The sequence below is a fragment of the Aquarana catesbeiana genome, linkage group LG02 (genome assembly GCF_042186555.1).
Source record: "Aquarana catesbeiana isolate 2022-GZ linkage group LG02, ASM4218655v1, whole genome shotgun sequence".
NCBI classification, from domain to species: domain Eukaryota; kingdom Metazoa; phylum Chordata; class Amphibia; order Anura; family Ranidae; genus Aquarana; species Aquarana catesbeiana.
In genome coordinates, this window is record NC_133325.1 from 381188603 (window position 1) to 381209412 (window position 20810).

At 44.3% G+C, this 20810-nt stretch overlaps 1 protein-coding gene across 1 annotated transcript in view; it reads left to right on the forward strand.

The window, feature by feature from the left end:
* The window catches only part of LOC141127048 (multidrug and toxin extrusion protein 2-like), an 85755-nt gene extending 72113 nt beyond the window's left edge, over positions 1 to 13642 (forward strand). Inside the window, exons 5-7 of the mRNA XM_073613176.1 lie at positions 8215 to 8309; positions 10767 to 10863; positions 13304 to 13642. Coding sequence (XP_073469277.1) covers positions 8215 to 8309; positions 10767 to 10863; positions 13304 to 13542 — 431 coding nt within the window. The 3' untranslated portion in view covers positions 13543 to 13642. The remainder of the gene's footprint in view (positions 1 to 8214; positions 8310 to 10766; positions 10864 to 13303) is intronic.
* The last annotated feature ends 7168 nt before the right edge of the window (positions 13643 to 20810 follow it).

Sequence of the window (20810 nt, forward strand, 5' to 3'; positions counted from 1 at the left end):
TAGAGGATAATAATTGGGATAAAATCTTAGGAACAAAGAACACAGAGGAAAAATGGGTATGCTTTAAGAACATATTAAATAAGGGCATTAGCCAGTGCATCCCAATAGGAAATTAATTTAAAAGAGCTAATAAAAGTCCTGTGTGGCTTATCTCCAACGTAAAAATGCATATAAAAGCAAAGAAGAAGGCCTTCAAAAAATAAAAGGCTGAGGGATCATCATCAGCATTCCAACTTTACAAAGAATTCAACAAGAAATGTAAGGGTGCAATCAGGGTGGCTAAGATAGAACACAAAAGGCACATAGCTGAGGAGAGTAAGAAAAATCCCAAGAAAGTAAGAAAGGGAAGTCAGATCATTTTGGTCCCATAAAGAATGATGAAGGGAATCTGGTTACTAAGGATGGAGAGATGGCAAAGGTTTTAAATGTATTCTTCGGAGGGCTTTAGTAACCAAAACTGCAATTTTTTTCCCTAATGACATGTCACAGGAAGCACCCTCATGGCTAACAGAGGACAGAATTAGAAATAGATTTGAAAAAGGTAACATTGGAGGGGATGATAAGGGACTATATACAAGATTTTAGTAATAACAACGATATCATTAGCAGTAATCGGCATGGATTTATGAAGATGAGTACAGAGGGTAGTGATAAATGGAGAGTACTCGGAATGGTCCAGGGTGGAAAGTGGGGTCCCCCAGAGTTCTGTCCTAGGACCAATGCTATTTAATTTATTCATAAAAAATCTGGAGGATGGAATAAACCGCTCTATCCCTGTATTTGTGGACGATATTAAGCTAAGCAGGGCAATAACTTCTCTGCAGGATGTGGAAACCTTGCAAGAAGATCTGAACAAATTAATGGGGTGGGCAACTACATGGCAAATGAGGTTTAATGTAGAAAATGTAAAATAATGCATTTGGGTGGCCAAAATATGAATGCAATCTACTCACTAGGTGGAGAACCTCTGGGGGAATCTAGGATGGAAAAGGACCTCGGGGTCCTAGTAGATGATAGGCTCAGTAATGGCATGCAATCCCAAGCTGCTGCAAGCAAAGCAAACAGAATATTGGCATGCATTAAAAATGGGATTAACTCCAGAGATAAAACAATATTTCTCCCACTCTACAGGATTTTGGTCCAGCCCACCTGGAGTATGCTGTCCAGTTCTGGGCACCAGTCCTCAGGAAGGATGTGCTGGAACTGGAGAGAATCCAAAAAAGGGCAACCTAACTAATAAAGGGACTGGAGGACCTTAGTTATGAGGAAAGGTTATGAGCACTGAACTTGTTCTCTCTGGAGAGGAGACGCTTGAGAGGGGATATGATTTCAATGTACAAATACTGTACTGGTGACCCCACAATAGGGATAAAGCCTTTCCGCGAAAGGGAATTTATTAAGACATGCGGCCATTTACTAAAATTAGAAGAAAAGCAGTTTAACCTTAAACTGCATAGAGTGTTCTTTACTGTAAGAGCGTTTAGGATGTATAATTCTCTTCCACAAGCAGTGGTTTCAGTGGGGAATAATTCATCGATAATTTAAAAAAAACTATTAGATAGGCACCTGAACGACCACAACATACAGGGCTTTACGATGTAATACTGACATATACATCACACACATAGGTTGGACTTGATGGACTTGTGTCTTTTTTCAACCTCGCCTACTATGTAACTATGTAACTATGAAAAGTAAGCAAGGGATATAACATATAAAGTATAAATTGATAGAGTTTTGTGTAATATTTGACTCTATGTAGGGAACCCACTAGGCTACTTGAGCTATGAGACTAAATTTTAATGACTGGAAAAATTGGTCAGGTTAAGAAATGTGGTACATTGTAAATTACCAAAATGGAATATTGTCAAAACAAGAATAGAAATAATAATTATGTAATAAAATTGAATTATTCTGAGAAGTAAATAGTAAATGGGGTGAAGAAAACCAAAGAGAGTGAAATAAATCCTGAAAAAGAGGCGATGGGTCTGGGCATAATGTGAATAGAGCCACCTATGTATTAACCGCTTGCCGACCGCCTCACGCAGATATACTGCGACAGAAGGGCACGTACAGGCAGAATCACGTACCTGTACGCTCCCCTTTAAGAGGCGGCCAACGGGCGTGCGCGCGACGCACGCCCGCAGCAAGTTCAGTGAGTCGGGTCGCGAGTCCCGTGGACTCGATCGCTGCGGGGATACCCGCGATCGCCTCACAGGGAGGAAGAATGGGGAGATGCTAATGTAAACAAGCATCTTCCCGTTCTGCCTAGTGACAGTGTCACTGTTATCTGCTCCCTGTCATTGGAGCAGAGATCAATGACGTGTCACACACAGCCCATCCCCCCTACAGTTAGAAACACGCCCCCTAGGACACACTTAACCCCTACACTGCCACCTAGTGGGTAACCCCTTCACTGCCAGTGTCATTTACACAGGAATCAGTGCATTTGTATAGCACTGATTGCTGTTTAAATGACAATGGTCCCAAAAATGTGTCAAAAATGTCCGATGTGTCCGCCATAATGTCGCAGTCACAATAAAAATCGCTGATTGCCGCCATTTAAAAAAAAAATATATATATTAATAAAAATGCCATAAAACTATCCCCTATTTTGTATACGCTATAACTTTAGCGCAGACCGATCAATAATCGCTTATTGCGTATGTAGAATATATATGTATATGTAGAAGAATACGTATCAGCCTAAACTGAGGAAAAAAATTGTTTTTTTATATATTTTTGGGGGATATTTATTATATCAAAAAGTAAAAAATAATAATAATAAAGGACATCGGTTTTGTTTGGGAGCCACGTTGCACGACTGCGCAATTGTCAGTTAAAGCGACGCAGTGCCGAATTGCAAAAAATGCTCTGGTCAGGAAGGGGGTAAATTCTTCCGGGGCTGAAGTGGTTAAAATAAGCAAAAAAAAAAAAAAAGAGGGCATAGACTTTCTATATATGTATAAAAAAAAAAAAAAACAGAAATAGGCTGCAGACCAAGCTATGAAGCCTGATGCTTTAAATGTGGTAGGTAAAATATTCAGTGACGTAATGCATAACAGTGCTAGAAGAGCATACATACTGTACAAATGTAATGCAAAATTATATATTGTAAGGGTCCAAATGTTGCTGAATAAAATATGTGCCAGCATAATATGTCAACAGTAAAAATCATAAATTCACCTTCTAATTGGTATACACAAAACATTGCACTGTTGTGAGGCATTAGCTCATCGGACATTCCGACAACAAAATCCATGGATTTTTTCCGACGGATGTTGATTCAAACTTGTCTTGCATACACACGGTCACACAAAGTTGTCGGAAAATCCGATCGTTCTGAACGCGGTGGCGTAAAACGCATACGTCAGGACTATAAACGGGGCAGTAGCCAATAGCTTTAATCTCTTAATTTATTCTGAGCATGCGTGGCACTTTGTGCGTCGGATTTGTGTACACACGATCGGAATTTCCGACAACTGATGTTTTATAGCAAGCTCTCAAACTTTGTGTGTCGGAAATTCCGATGGAAAATGTGTGATGGAGCCACACACAGTCGGAATTTCCTACAACAAGGTCCTATCACACATTTTCCGTCAGAAAATCCGACCGTGTGTACAGGGCATTAGGCTGGATTCACACCTATGCATTTTTAGTGCTTTTTGCATTTTGCAAATTTGCACTACAGTCCATTTAACATGGTTTCCTATGGAACACGTTCTGTAGTGCAAATCTGCAAAATGCAAAAAGCACTAAAAATGCATAGGTGTGAATCCAGTCTTAGGGCTCTTTCACACGGGGCGGATCAGTGATGATCCGCCCCGTGAACACCCACTTGCTCAGCGGGGATCGCTCTGCCGATCCCCGCTGAGCAGAAAGATGACCGGTCCATCGCTGCACACTGTGCAGCTACGGACCTGTCAGAGCGCCGCTCTCCCCTATGGGGGATCGGATGATGACGGACCGTAGTGTCCGTCGTCACCCGATCCAATCCGAAAACGGATGGAAAAGTAGGGTTTTCCTCCGTTACACTTTTCGGATCGGAGCGGGTCGGATGTCAGCGGACATGTCACCGCTGACATCCGACGCTCCATAGGGATACATGTATGTCCGTTTTTCATCCGAAAACGGAAGGATGAAAAACGGACTTACGGATCCCTCGTGTGAAAGAGGCCTTAGTCTAGAACTCCTCCTAAGCCACACCCCTTTACTGCATTTCACCCCGCTCACCAGGCTGATGATGCATAAAACAAATTGTCTTTTTCCACTCCTTTACCTCTATGTCTACACCCCCAAAGTGCATCGGGGGGGAGGGGGGGTGCATAGCTTAAGAGGAGTTCCAGGCTGCGGCTGTTCACACAGAAAAAATAGACCTCAGAATATTTACTGAAATTTTTGTAACTCCAAACTTGAACAACAAAAATATATAAAAATATATATATATATATATATATATATATATATATATATATATATATATATATATATATATATATATATAATATATATATATAAATAAATTACTATCAAAGAGGAACGGTAACCTATAAATAATAACCACCTATGCGCCACAGAACAGAAATTATAAATGCATAGTGAAAAAAGAAAAAAATTGCATTATATATAAAAATATATATATCAAAAATATATGTAGATGAATGAAGTGATAATTTGATTGCTGCAACTTTAAACAAAATGAAACAAAATTCTAAGTGAATTGACCAGGCAAGATATCAGGTAAACAGCGGTGCAATACGAACCAATCAAAAAACTGAGTGTGCTAAAATATCACATACTACAGTGCACATGATCAAACGTATATGAATTGAAGTCAATATGAAGGAAAATTCTAAAGTCTTAAGCACCCAGTGTAAAAGGTGATAAGATAGAATAGTCCATAGAGAGTTTATATATGACTCAAAATTCAATGTTTCTCCAGAGGTGGAAGCTCATGAACATCAGGGGCGGATCCAGGGGGGGCAGCGGGACAATTGCCCCCCCGAGAAATTAGTTGTGGGTGAGCGGCGTGACAGTCAGTGGTTGTGTGAGCGGGCGGCTCGGCAGGCAGGCAGCTCGGCGGGTGGGTGAGTGAGCGGGTGGCTCGGCGGGCAGGCAGGTGAGTGAGCGGATGGGCAACTCGGTGGGTGAGCAGGCGGGTGGCTCAGTGGGTGAGCGGGTGGACAAGTCGGCAGGTGAGCGGGCGGCTGGCCAATCAGCGGGCTGGCGGCCGGGGAGCAGAGAGATGACATCTCTCACCGCCCGGCGCCCGCCCTGCATCCCTGCAGTTCTGCCCTCGCTGTGCAGGCAACTATGGGCAGCAGAGAGATTACATCATCTCTCTGCTGCCTGACTTCACTCTGGGACACAGGAAGTGACAATCCCCACCTTAGCAGGAAAGTGACAATTGTAGCAGGCAAGTGACAATCTGCAATGTGTGGCAGGTGACGTGGCAAGTGACAATCCGCAACTTTTGTCAGGTGATGTGGCAAGTGACAATCCACAACGTGTGGCAGGTGACATGGCAGGTGAAAATCTGCATCTAGTGACAGGCGACCTGACAAGTGAAAATGCGCTCCTTGTGGCAGGTGACGTGGCAAGTGACAATCTGCACCTGTTGACAGGCGATGTGGCAAGTGACAATCCGCAACGTGTGGCAGGTGACGTGGCAAGTGACAATCTGCAACTTGTGTCAGGTGATGTGGCAAGTGACAATCCGCAACTTGTGGCAGGTGACGTGGAAAGTGATGTGAAGAACAGTGGCGCTCATCTGAATTTACTATATTAAAACAATTAATGATGAGTTTATTAAGATAAAATTTTATATAAGGATTAACTCACAGGGTAAGGGTTAAAAAGGCTGGTCACTAGGGGAGGCTCGCTGTGTAGTCCAGATCCACATAGCCGGCGGTGTGGGGTGCTGCTGCTGTCTCGCTAGCTGCAGGGGTTTCCAAGGCTCTGAGTCAAGCTGGCAGTTGCCTCCCCGCCAGCTATGATGTCACTGGATGTGGGACACAGGGTCGGCAGGCGTGCTTTCGGAGCATGCGTGCTCCTTCTTTAGGCTGTGATAGCATCATGATGGAATGAGCCAATATTTATATGGTGACATGGAGGAGGGAGGAACTACATTACCCAGTGCCCTATGCGAGCTGCTATGGTGGTCAGGAGGTAACATTTTTAGTGCAGCGAAAAAGGCATAGGGGGATGTGTGGTGTATATGGATACTAGGAATAAAAAATGGATTTTAGAATGAATATTCTATTTCAAAAGAGTAAGCAAGGTTATATGGAATGGTGGGAAAGAGATATTCAGTATAGAGGGGACTGGAACTACTTGAATGGTGGCTACGGTGCTGGCCCTCTAATGGTGGGTATTGGTAATACATGAGCCAAAAAGGGGATAAGTACAGCACAAATTGATTAGGGCCGTGCAGATTCAGAGGATGGCCATAAAGGCTCTGAAAGTGGGAATTGCCGGAAAAGGCTGAGGGGCACAATCCGACCCAGTTTGCAGAGCAATTCTTTCAAGATCTACTCCAGCTGCCACAGGTCTCCCCTACCGATGTGTTAGAAGAGGTCCATCGGGTACCCACAGACGAACGCCCTCCTGGAATTCCGCTGAGACTGTTCCTGGTGCTGTTCTTGAATTTTAGGGACCGAGCCCGGATCCTGATGGAAGCAGGCAAAAGGGATGAGTTGCATTATGTAAATGCCAAAATAATGCTTTTTCCTTCCTATGAGAGCCTATGTCTCCTGGTGTACAGGGGCTCTGGGGCACAGTTTCCACTGACGGGCACAATGCGAGCCACTGTTAAGGCTTGGGACTGTGTTCAGAAACTACTAGCGCCTGCCCCTACTGCCATGTCGCCAGCTTCGCCACTCTGGAAGAATTCACGTTTTCCCCATTTGCTTAATATACCTGATCCAATTTTGTGGGTGACCAAAGGGATTAAAACATTAAGTGATGTCACCAGAGGGGGTGAGCTGCTGCAGTTCTTGGATTTGAAACAAAAATTTGAGCTTCCAAATACTTATTTCTTTCGCTACCTCCAATTGCGACACGCTTTTGTGTCCCAATTTGGCTCCACTAAGCTTGAACTCAAATCATCAATTTTGGAGAAAATTCTGTTGGATGACTCCTTGAAAAAAACATTGTCTGAACTTTATAAAGAGCTGTTTCCGGTGGTGGCTAAGTGTAGGGCGCAGTGGGTGGAAGAAGTTTTGGATTTGGGAGGGGAGGAGTGGGACGATGTATGAAGCATTCCCTTAGTGTCTGCTAGAGATTGCTTGATTCGATTTAAATTCCTGCACAGAATATATTACACCCCAGCACGGTTATCTAAAATCTACCCGGGAACATGGGCTGAGTGATGGCGTTGCTCGCATTCCCCGGCCAATTTTAGTCACGTTTTCTGGCATTGCCAGATAGTTAAGGAGTTCTGGTCTGCTGTTGGGCGCTGCATAACGGAGATTACATCTATGCCTGTGCCCTTGACTGTGACAACGTGCCCGCTTGTCTTGGTGGAGGCCTTGGCACCTACTAAGGCCCACGTACTTTGCTTAGCTTGCTGTTGTTTTACATGCGCAAGGCACTGATCCTCTATTTGATAGAGTTTGGAAAATTTGGTTGGACAGTGATCTTTCTTTAGTTTAATCAATATCTGGTTGAAGCTACTGCAAAGAAGGTTGTCTGAGGGGTGCTGCATACGGGGGGATATGACTCTGTAATTCTGTGACACCATTGGGTTTTCTGGAGACTGACTGCTGCCTTGATAACTCTCTCTGAAACTGATTGAAGGCACTATTATTATTATTGTTGCAATGTAAATTATGCACTCGTTATATCATTGTGTGTATTTAACATAATGATGAGGATACCTGCCCCTCATCTTGGAGGGGCCCTGCATCCAGGGAAGTGGATTTATCCACGGAGTGGTTAACATGGAAAGGGGGGGGGGATGTTGTGGGAGTTTTTTATTTTTATTTTATTTATTTTTAAGTTTTTTTTTCTCATTTTCCCGCCCTGTGTGGCGTGATTTTGTCTCACCTTTTGTTGTTTTTATTGTGCAAAATATTAATAAAAAGAAATTTACAAAAAAAAAAATGTTTTATACTGGCTAATAGATTTTACAATCTGGTTATTTGTGCAAGGCAATTATCATAGAATTTGGTGCTAATAGCTGTATATTTTTCAAATATAGGTTTTGTCTTTAAGGTCTATGGATTGGAATATTCTGTCCGTTGTTGATGCAAACTTGCATCTATATTCCCTATATCTTTTGTATGAACTGGCACAAAGCCTGTGAAGAGGTAATGCATATACTAAGTTAAATATATTAACTAAAATCTAAAACTATAATTTACAGTTTTCACCTGTAGCATCAACAGGTGGTTAAATCTCCCATTGTTGCCTTTTTTTTGGAAAAGCAGTGTTGTTACACACACATAAGGTAGCTGGGAAAGCTGATAAGATTGTTTCAAGATTTCAGTTCAGTACACAGGATGTTGTAAGAAAGGGTATCTTTATTTACTGATAATCAGAGCTGGACAAGGGGTGAGGCAGAAGGGGCGCGTACCTTGGGTGCAGTATTACTATGTAGAATATGGGGCACACTTCTTGAGGCTGCTCTGCTCTCCAGCTGCCTTGCTGACAGCAGTGACATTAGATGCCATAAGGAGCAGGGGCCTCGATAGCTGCTGAAGGCAGAATTCTGCTCTCTCCTTCCTCCAAAAGCAGCCTGTGGGCAAACAAAGAGAGGCGGGTGCCCGCTGATCACACACATCCACCTCAGTAGGAGTGCCATTCTTCCTGATACAGCTACTCCACCTCTCCTATGTCTAAACAGTCATAACACCCCCAGCCCACTCCATTTCACTGGCACAGCATTTGAACCTGGCTGGAAAATAAGACTGCTCTTACTCCAGATCAGACCAGTAGATAGCCAGCTAAGTAAGCACTCTCTCCCAGTAGCAGGCTGTATGGGGTTAATACAATAGTGAAACTGTCTAGACTTTGAATTGGACTGGCAGACATGACTAATGGAGCCAGGCTATCTAGAAATGTCCTTGTTTAGATAAGTAAACCCATAAAGACCCACCCACCTCTTAGCTCCCCTTCCCCACACCCACTTTCTGGCTCACCTCTCTTTCTTTACCCCACTGACACCAATGCTATATTAGTTCTACTAAGACTCACACCATTAATGCAGCAGCAATTTTTCCCTACCAGCAATGATGCAGCAACATTGTGTCTTTTACTGACATCACCGATGCAGGGATATATTTTCCTTCCAGCAACACCGCTCACACAGGGACATTATTTCCTTAGTGACACCATTGACACGAGGACATTTTTTCCCTTCGGCTACACCACTGATCTAAGGGCCATCACACCCTTTCTTCCTTTCGCCACTGTTAGCCCCATATTTTCTGCAGGACAGAATGTGCACCACCATTAGGGCTGGTTCACACTAGTGCAGAGAGCTGCGTTTTTCTATAGAAAAAAAATATGCAGCTCTTCACAAGGAAACACAGAAAACAGTGTTTTTTGTGTGTCCTGTTCACACTTCCACACTGTGGGGCAGATCAGTGAAAAAATATGCAACACGTCTACATTTTTCCACACTGCTCTGCAGCCATCTGTGTGACCCTGCATTTCTATAGACCGCAGATGAGCTGCCGTACATAGAAATGAATGAAATGTCACTTTGTGACATACCTATAATGCCTTGCGTTGTAAAAAGGTGAGGCACCATGCAAAACAGGATGTTTTTCTCATCAGGTAGTGTAAACCCACCCTTATACTCTTCCGTTTGCTGTGGTGGTCCACAACCATTGACACTGTTTTAGTGCATGCCACACCCGTTGTATACATTAAGGGTTGGCGCTGCACATACTACTATTAGCCCTGCCCACTACTCCACCTGGGGAGCGCAGTTTGGTGTCTTTACCCTGGGCACTGGATGACCGACCTTGTCCCGCCACTACTGATAACGTACTTAGCCTAAAAATAGAACCTAATGCAACCACCACATCTATGTACTGGTTAGCTGAAATATATAACATATTTGTTTTGGGGTTTAGATATACTTTAAGCATAGATTTTTTTACGGGAACTATTGTATCTGCATCAGCAGAATTTAACATTGATGACACTTATATCCTGTACACACGGTCGGACATTGATCGGACATTCCGACAACAAAATCCATGGATTTTTTCCGATGGATGTTGGCTCAAACTTGTCTTGCATACACATGGTCACACCAAGTTGTCAGAAAATCCAATCGTTCTAAACGCGGTGACGTAAATACACGTACGTCGGGACTATAAACGGGGCAGTAGCCAATAGCTTTCGTCTCTTATTTTATTCTGAGCATGCGTGGCACTTTGTGCGTCAGATTTGTGTACACCCGATCGGAATTTCCGACAACGGATTTTGTTGTCGGAAAATTTTATAGCAAGCTCTCAAACTTTGTGTGTCGGAAATTCCTATGGAAAATGTGTGATGGAGCCCACACACGGTCAGAATTTCCGACAACAAGGTCCTATCACACATTTTCCGTCGGAAAATTCGACCGTGTGTACAGAGCATTACTGTTGTTAGTAAAAGATTGTAGAAAATAAGGATCCCTGTATATGAAAGGTTTGCATCAAAATAGAGAGTCAACATTTTCTATGACTCCCCCCCCCCCCCATTTAAAACGTATTGTACAATGGATTATTATGTGTACTAATTGCACCCAATTATAAATTTCACTCTGTTAGGCTAGAATAAGAGCTGGATTGAAGCCAGTGAACGTCCCTGACCCCAGAACTTCACAAACAGATGTTTTGAAATCTGATTATGGATTAGTGGATAATGGTAAGTTGAACACATAAAAGAATGAACAAAGTGTTAGTATAATGTTTGAGTGGCTAGGATAATTTAGATATCTATCAGTACCTTTTATTCTACTTTACTCTCGTGTTAAAGGAGACAAATGACTACAAATGGATTTTCTCAGTACTCCATGCATGACTGCTGAGGCGCAATGGGCCTAGGTCCCAATTAATTTAACACAATGGGATCAAATCCCCCACCACCCTTGCCCTTTTACCCCATTAAATAAGACACTTACAACCATTAGGTTGGAAAGGGCAAGGCCACAGCTTAATTAAATTCCAACAAGTAACATGTGAACACATTTAACCAGTGCCAGTCACACTCAATTCCAAAAGGGGAAGTGGGGCCTGTCCTTACCATAAGTGCTGGACAGACAGCCCACTTCCAATTTTTCATCAAGGGCATAGCCCATTACAGGCACTTTAAATGCTGGCAAGGTCAAGAAACTACCATCCGCCCATCAGTGGATAGCTGTTGAGCGCCCCACCGCAGCCAGCGCCTGTTCCAAGGCCAAGGTTGAAGATGTCCAACCCAATGTCATTAAGGTGAACGCCACCCGGTCTGAACAGATCATCATTAGTACCCTCCAGATCCTTGTGTTGGATGACAAACCCCCCGATTTGCTCAACAAACTTGGCGACCTGGGCGTTAACTTTGTGACAGAAGCGTTCCAGCCGGGAGCCAGGTATTTCCCTGGCCCATAGCAAGTGAGGCACGATTTCCGACCAGATGAGCACCAAATTGGTATAAACTGCATAGCATTGAGCAATGTCCCACTTGATAGCAGAAATTAAATCCACAGAACTTGTATAACCCACATCATTACCTCCAGTGTGAAGAATCAAGATAATGGAGCCAGACACGTGGGACCGAAGGCGCAAACACTCTGGAAGGACCTGAGGCTAGCGTAAACCGTGAAACCCAAGCCAGCGGATCCTGGCGAGATCATAGGTAAAACCCAAATTCTTCCCGTGACGAGCGGCCCGGTAAATTAAGGAATCTCCAACGATCTGGACCAGAGCCGGGTAACAATCTGAAAATTAAAACAACAGGTGTGGGAGGATGTACAAAGAAAAATGAGACAATTCCCACCTACCCAAACGCTGGAGTTCCATATCAGAGAAACCCATACCCGAAGCCGCAGTGACAGCGTCGATTCGAAAGGAGTGGGTTGCAAAGTCACGCAAAGGGAGGCCCAGTTTTTCGAGGCAGCAATGAAAAGCCCGCAAAAATTGGAACCTGCTAAGAGAGGAGGAATTGGCGTGGACAAAGAAAATAAGGGATGGGGGGCGTGAGGACAGGAAGGGGGAGGCCAGCGAAATAGGGCAGAAGGGGCCCCCGCAAGGGTACAAAACAACCCTTCTGCCTTTACCAAAGCTGTCGGTTTTTGATACGCGCAACAAAACCTACATGCAGCGCTCAGAGAAGGTAACGTTCTCCACCAGGACACTGCCTGCCAAGGACGTGGATTTTGAAACCAGTTTGCTGATGCGAAAACCCCCGAAAAACGCCCAAGAGAGAGCCACTTGGAAAAGAAGAATCTCGAACGGGGAAAAGCAAATGGACATCAACAGGGAAAGGATACCAAAAACTCTGTGCTGCCCTGTTCATAATACTGCGCATACACAAGATTAAGCACGTGACGTCATGCCATTCCTTTTGCGCATATGCTATATGACACTACTTACATCTGTTGGGGACAAAAAAAAAAACTTCCACAAGAAGCTTCTTTTTAACCCCAGCAAACGAATGTCATTTCATAAGGTGCATGGGCAAAATGAAGTACACATGTGCATTATGATAATGCTGCGAGATTTCACAGTGTAGGTACAAGAATTCTCTATAGGCAATGGGGATGTTGTCTTCCCAGGGGGTATCTCACTGGGGCTTTTGTCACCACTGCCTTTGTTGAAACCAGGAAGTGCAGGGGAAAAAAAGTTAAACATAGCAGAAAAACATTTATAAAAAGTGTTAGGTAATTTTACATCAACATGCAGAGATGCATGCTAACATGACATTTATGCTTTGTGTTACTGTGTAACAAATGTTGTAATTTAGTATTTTAAAAGGGAATGTACTGTTTGTGAGTAAGGATAATCTCCGGCGTGTTCGCACACCCCACGTGCAGAGCCCGCCAGGAAGTTGGCACGGCGCTGCGCTAATTACAGGCTGTGAGACATTTCCCGATCTCTGCAGCCACGCATCAGGACAATGTCTCACTGCCTGTGATTAGCGCAGCGCAGTGCCCACTTCCTGGCGGGCTCTGCACATGGGGTGTGCAAATACGCCGGAGCTCATCCTTATTTGTGAGTGAGGTCAACATACGTATATGAGTCTCACCTACAGATATCTGTGAATATACAATAAAACTATATAATAATAATAATAATATCATCTTTATATCTTAACTGTATTATAGGGGGCACGACAATGTCCGATTCTGGCTTTGGTGCTATTGCCATGCATGACGTGTCCTCTGGAGAAGATCATACAAAGCAACTGGAGTTAAAAGAGGATCTACCAATGGAAACAACTAATGTTGTGGGTGAAATCCTCTCCACTAAACAGCTGATTGTCCGGAGGGGACTAGCATTGCTTCTATCCATTAGTGTACTTTTGATTGGTATAACTATTAAACTAATTACTACCAAAAAGTAATGCAAGAGCTAATTAACCTCGAGGAAAGCACTGAAACAAGTATGCTGTGTATCCAGGACAATTTTCTCATTAAAGCCAGTTCCAGAAACCTTAACAAACACCTAACCAAAATTACTTCAGTACATTTGTATGTATCTTTTTTTTAGGGGGGTAGCATTCAGAGCCTACATTTAGCTGACTTTGAATGTATGAAATCAATGCAGTTTCTCTTGCAAAAGTAATGCCGCGTACACACGGTCGGACTTTTCCTCTACAAAAGTCCGACGGACGCGGACGGACCAAAGCTGGCTGACAATCCGATCGTGTGTGGGCTTCCCCGGACTTTCGGCGGACTTTTCCAGCCACAAATCTGATGGACTTTAGATTTGGAACATGCTTCAAATCTTTACGTTGTAACTCCGCCGGACCCAGAAATCCGCTCGTCTGTATGCTAGTCCAACGGACAAAAACCCACGCTAGGACAGCTATTGGCTATTGGCTATCAACTTCCTTATTTTAGTCCGGTGTACGTCATCACGTACGAATCCGTCTGACTTTTGTGTGATCGTATGTAGGCAAGTCCGTTCATAAGAAAGTCTGCCGCAAGTCCGTCAAAAGTCCGTCGGTAAAACCGTCGGACCTTTGATGCCGAAAAGTCCAAACGTGTGTACACAGCATAAGGGTATTGTTTGTAACTAGAAAATAGCATCTGATCAGGGGCGTAACTACCACCATAGCGACCCATGCAGGCGCTATGGGGCCCACAGCCAAGTGTGGCCCAGTGAGGATAAGAGCACCGCCGGCACAGTCTCCCAGCCAGGGAAAGAGTGGAAAGGAAGAGGCGAGCTGTCCGTATCAGCAGAGAGCTGAATTGCCCGATGTAAGAGCTTTCATTAGAACTTCCAGTGTTCCCGGGGCTCACGTCACATAGCTCCACCTTTTGGCCCGGTGCCTTTGATAGACACAACGCCGATCCAATGCGGGACATGTGACATCATCAAAGGCGTCGGGCCAAGAGGTGGGGCTATGTGACGATGAGCCCCGGGAAGACAGGAAATTCAAATGAAAGCTATTACAGCGGGCAATCCCGCTCTCTGCTGATCCGGGTGGCTTGCCTCTTCCTCTGCATAGGTGGGGCTGTATGGGGCACAGGCAGACCAGGCTGTATTGGGCACAGGTCACGCTGCATTGGGCACAGGTCACGCTGCATTGGGCAAAGGTCATGCTGTATGTGGCACAGGTCACGCTGCATTGACACTAGGACAGCTGTGGGGGGGGGGCTGTTTGCAGGGGGGCCCCATACAACATTTTGCTATGGGGCCCTGCTATTTCTAGTTACGCCCCTGCATCTGATCACTAAAAAACAATTGTTTTCACATTTACACACCTTACACTCATAATTTATGAACATAGTAAAGCTATGAATATGGCCGTTTATGTCTGGGCTCATGTTGAGAACGAACAAAGATTAGCCAATCGTTTCTAGACAAGCAGGGAAAATGTGTTTTTTTTTTTTTTTTTGTGGAGTTATCAGATTATTATTAACAGTCGTTTGTACTACACTATTCTTCCATATTGGAAACAAACCATGGATTCTATTAATAATCTTGTGGGTGTAACCTGTAGAGGTTGATATAATAGTATTGCTTTTATGAATAAAAGGGCAATAGGAACAGCCACGGCTCCAGCATCCAAAAGTGCCCTGAATGGCTAGCCAATTGTTTGATGTACTGGCACTAGAGAAGAGACTAGGTGACAAGATACTGCCCAGGGATGGAGGTACGAATGCCCCTCTGGAGAATATGAGAATAAACGGGGTCATGGTGCAATACCGGAAGATACTTGGTAACAATTTTTTTATTTTTTTTATTTTGTTGGATTCCTCACTATAGGGAGTAGAGAAAGTCGGAATGGCATGGGATTTCTTGGATTTAATTCATTTGTTAGAGGGTTTATCAGCAAGAAGTTTGTCTCTGGGCACCTGATTCGCTATTTTAAGACCTCTATTAATAGTTGATTTTGAGTATCCTCTGGACTCAAATTTCATCGCCATAAGTGTGGATTCATGATTGAAGTCAGTTTGCTTACTACACAGCCTCTTAAGTCTAAGAAATTGACCTACTGGGATACTGTTAACTGTATGGCTCGGATGGCCAGAATCTGCCCGTAGCAACATGTTGCCAGCACTAGGCTTCCTATAAAGATTGGATACTATCCTGCCATTCTCTCCTGTTAACCTAACATCAAGGAATTATATGGTCTTAGCATTGGTATTTCCAGTAAATCTCAGACTGAGCATATTATCATTTAGATCAGTGTTTCTCAACTCCAGTCCTCAAGGTGCCCCAACAGGTCATGTTTTCAGGCTTTCCATTATTTTGCACAGGTGATTTGATCAGTTTCACTGCCTTAGTAATTACCACAGCCATTTCATATTAGGGAAATCCTGAAAACATGACCCGTTGGGGCGCCTTGAGGACTGGAGTTGAGAAACACTGATTTAGATACATTAACCAATTATCCAGATCAATATGTGGGTCGGAAACAATAAACAGGAGGTCATCTATGTATCTGCAATAAAAAATAGTATCTGAACGGCGGGGGCCACCAGCCCCAAAGATGCGGAGCCTTTCCCACCATCCCATGCATAAATTATTAATTGAGTGCGGCCGTCCAGGATTTTTCTTCCTTTCTCCATGCCTCAATTTCACCCTTCTCCATATCCTCACCTAGAAAACACTTTTCTCCTCCCCAAACACTCTTCAATCTGCTTCAAAACTTCATATTCCACACGCTTATGCCTTACTCTCTTAAAATATTTGTTTTTATATAAAATTCCCATACACCAGGGTGGCCAACCATTAGTGATTTTTACAGCTGTCAGTAAATGCCTGTTAAGGCCCATACACACAATAGGACTTTTTGACAACAAACATGCAAATTAGCTGTTTTAAGGCAACATCCTACTGTGTGTATGCTCCATCAAAACTTTTTCGGTTTTTATCGGACAAATGTTGGCTGCGCAAACAGACAAACTTTCCGGCAACAAAAGTCCTATGGTGCAAAATCCTATCGTGTGTACACAAGTCAAACCAAACCACAGGATATGGTGAAAGTTGGCTGAAAAAGTCCTGCCGTGTGTATGCTTAATTCGTTTACGGTTGACGCCCTTTGTACAAAAATCCACGGGAAAGTTTGTACAAAGTCCTATCGTGTGTATAGGCCTTTAGAGAAATTTTGTATCAGTAAAAATCAGTCCCTTTTTTCAGGCAGCTTAGTGTTGGCTCGGCAAGTGTAACCCTAGGTTCACATCTCTGCGTGTGGCTGCGGGTGTGGGAATCACAGCATTTCCCGCACCCGCAACTACCTGCAGTGAAACCTCACTGCTCTGCGGAAATGCACTGGGCTGCCATTGATTTTGAATAGCACCCCCACACATGTAGAATTGCAGTGCGTGTGAAGCTGCGGGAACCTCAGGGAAATAGCATGGTCAAAAAGACCAGGCGATTTCCTTGTGGCTGAGTTTTTGAAAAGGTGCATGCACCTTTTTTTGCAGAAACACAGGCACAGAAGCCTATTCATTTAAATAGGCCAGGGGCAGTCTGTCCAGCAGGGGTGTCTGGGTGCAGCCCCCTCTCCCCTCGCTACCCCCTATATGGTAATGGATAGATTCATGCATAGCAATAGGCTCTAATAGGCTTCAAAATAGGGATAACCCGGGACTCTGAGGATCTGTCCAGAGCCCACCCAGGTGTGTTGCAACAGCGAATCAATAAGCCCCAGCTGTGACTGAAATAGGCTGCTGTGCCCGCGCAAACGTGGCCTGAACAGAACGCAGAGATGTGAACCTAGGGTAAGAGAGAACCTCTTGACAGCTTGATGCAGCACCTGCAGCCACATATCCAGGCAGAGTTTGGAGACAGTTGGGATTATTTTTAAATAGAATTCGGGTGGAGCCGGCAGCGAAAGGAGCAGACGGCTGCATTTGCCGATCCTGCTCTTCTAGTTCTGGCTGTGGCGTGATCTCAACTGTGCTCCACCTGCTGCTTGCATACTTAGGTAGTTGGAACCTGGTGCTTGTCTGGTGGCAACAGCTCCTGTGCACAGGGCCCCAGCTAAACTACACTCTCCTACTGAGTAATCTATCCTGCTCTTCTGCAGCCACAGTTCTCTATCAGGTACTGTCAAGGAGGGGGATTTGTGGGTAGGAGTAGAGCACTGTACCGGTGAAGGGGGCAATTTGGGGAAAATGAGGCATCCCTGAACCCTGCACCCTGTACACAGTGCATCCCTGGACCCTGCATTCTGTATGCAGTGCACACCTGAAACCTACACTCTGTATGCAGCGCACCCCTGAAACCCGAACTCTGTATGCAGCGCACTCCTGTAACTTGAAAATTGAACCCTGTAATTGAAATCTGTACATAGTGCACACCTGAGCCCTGCACTCTGTACTTAATGCACAATCCTGGTATTTAATGCCCCTTTAAGACTCCTCCCACTGTTAGTGCAGGAGGTGATACTGCTGCCTACTGAATTTTTTTTTCTTCTTCCCAGCCAAATGGGAATTTTGCATTGAAATAATGTTTCGCCACCACAAGTCCCAGCATTTGGCTTGTGGCTGCTGCATAGCACTATTGAGCTTAATGCACAAGTTTGATATGTGATGCTGCCTGTGAAACTTGACATGTCGAGTTAAAATTGCCGCGCTATGAAGCTAAGCATCGAGGCCATGTGTACTCTCCCAAGCAGCTGCTATGTTCATTTAGAGGTAGGTGGTCATGGAGAGGTTCTGTTTAATCATTATCTTTTAGGCCACTCCCGCAATTAGATGCAATCTGGTCATATCCATTGCTCTCTTTGGTATACATAACAGAACTTGTTTTTCCACGGTATCCCAGCAGGGTGGCTGGTAATTTGTCATGCTGTGTTTACTTTTTAAATGTAAACCAGGCCAATTACCTGTTACCTGTTATGGGTATTGTCGGTGTTTACAGGTTGTGTGTATACTGTTTAACCACTTGTCGATTGTGCTATGGCCAAATGATGGCTACCGTGTGCTCCTCCAGTTCTTTGAGGGCATCTATTGACATCCTCCCAGAACCCATGCCCCCTGGGCATGCGCTGAGGCTTTTTACCACGTGATCAGCTGTGTTCAATCACAGCTGATCATGATGTAAACAGACTTGACATTTATTGGCATTCCTTTCTTCACGCTGTCACAGCATGAGGCGAGGAGAGAGCCGGTAACCAGCAAGTGTGAAAGGGGACATTTACACTGATATCAGGGCACTGATCATCAGTGTCCTGATGATCAGTGCTGCCAATCAGTGCTGCCTATCAGTGTCCATCAGAGCAGCCTCATCAATGCCTCCTCATCAGTGCCCACCAGTGCAGCCTATCAGTGCCGCCTTATCAGTGCAACCTATCAGTGCTGCCTATTAGTGCCCATTAGTGCAGCCTCATCAGCACATTTCAATGAAGGAGAAAAAGATGTTTTTTAGCTTCATGCATATAATGCATGAAGATAAAAAAAACCTTAAACCTTTAGAACCACTTTAATGATTGTTTTAGTTTCTAATAGGAATTCTGTTATTTCCTATCAGGGCACAGTGAATAGCTGAATGTTAGGGAGCAGGCTGGGAAGTCATCAGCTGTCAATGGGCTTCCCCGCTGACAGCTGAATAAAAATTGCCGGCAATAATAAAGTGAAACAAAAAGGCCAAAATTAAAAAAAAAAAAAAAAACGGTATGGGGTCCCCCCCAATTTCCATACCAGACCCTTACATAGTTAGTCAGGTTGAAAAAAGACACAAGTCCATCCAGTTCAACCTTAAAAACAATAAATAAATAAAATTAAAATTATCGATTTACCCTTATCCAAGCATACAGCCTGGCAGCCCAGAAAAGGGGGGGGGGAACGAGCAAGCGTCCCCTCTCCTGAACCATACCAGGTCACATGTCCTCAACATGGGGGTGGGTGCTTTGTGGTGGGGGGGGTCTGGCTGAATATGAAATAGGACCAACAAAACAAAGGCTGACTAAGATACCAAAGGTAGATCTTTACGTTAAAATAACAAACATGTTATACTTACCTACTTACCTGCTGTGTGCAGTTGTTTTGCGCAGAGCAGCCCCAATCCTCCTTCTAGGGTCCTCCACTGGCGCTCCTTGCTCTTCCCCAGAGTTGCCAACCCTCCGAAGCAAAATTTAGTGGCAGGAAGCCAAAATTTACAAATGGCACCAATTTTTTACTGGCAAATAATCATGCTATTTACTGTCAGCTGCATGTTTTTACTGACACTGCAAAAAAAAGTTCCTAAAATTGCAGTTTTCAGTGCTAAACAGTGCAAATATCAATAATTAAACTATAAACACATATCTAGTGCTATTAGCAATGTGTTTAAGTTAAACAAAAGTAAAAACATATTTCTGCATTGACATGAAGGTCAGGGTACTAGAACCCAGTCATCACAGAGTTCCCCCTTACATCAGAGTCTGCAGGATTCCCCCTTACAGTGAAACAAAACTCTTATGTAAAGGGGAATGCTGCAAATCATGATCTAAGGTGGAACTCTGATGTAGAGGGGGGGGGGGCCTCTGGTGACCAGAGACCACCTTATATCAGAGTCCACTCTGTTCCCTTTACATCAGAGTTCCCAATTACATCAGGGTCCGCAGATTGAGTTCGCACTTGCACTGTAAGGGGGAATTCTGCAGACTGATGTAAAGGGGAATACCGGGAACTCTGATGTGGGAGCACTCTGGTGACCAGAGACCACCTTCCGTAGAGTAATTACACTAAGGTAAGGGGAGTTACTAATATAGGTGGAAACCTTTATATCAGTGCCCCCTTACATTATTTTATTCACCCCCCTTACATCAGTGACCCCCCCCTCAGACTGGCCTGGCGGAGCTGTCACTGACCTCCTCTCAGTTGCACCATGCAGAAATCAGTCAAAGGGCTCCATTTTGTGGCTCTGGGTTTTATCCTACAGGAGACGGTCAGAGACTGCGGATATACTACAGGAGACGGTCAGAGACTGCGGATATACTACAGGAGACGGTCAGAGGCTGCGGATATACTACAGGAGACGGTCAGAGGCTGCGGATATACTACAGGAGATGGTCAGAGGCTGCGGATATACTACAGGAGACGGTCAGAGGCTGCGGATATACTACAGGAGATTGTCAGAGGCTGCGGATATATTACAGGAGATGATCGGAGGCTGCGGATATACTACAGGAGATGGTCAGAGGCTGCGGATATACTACAGGAGATGGTCAGA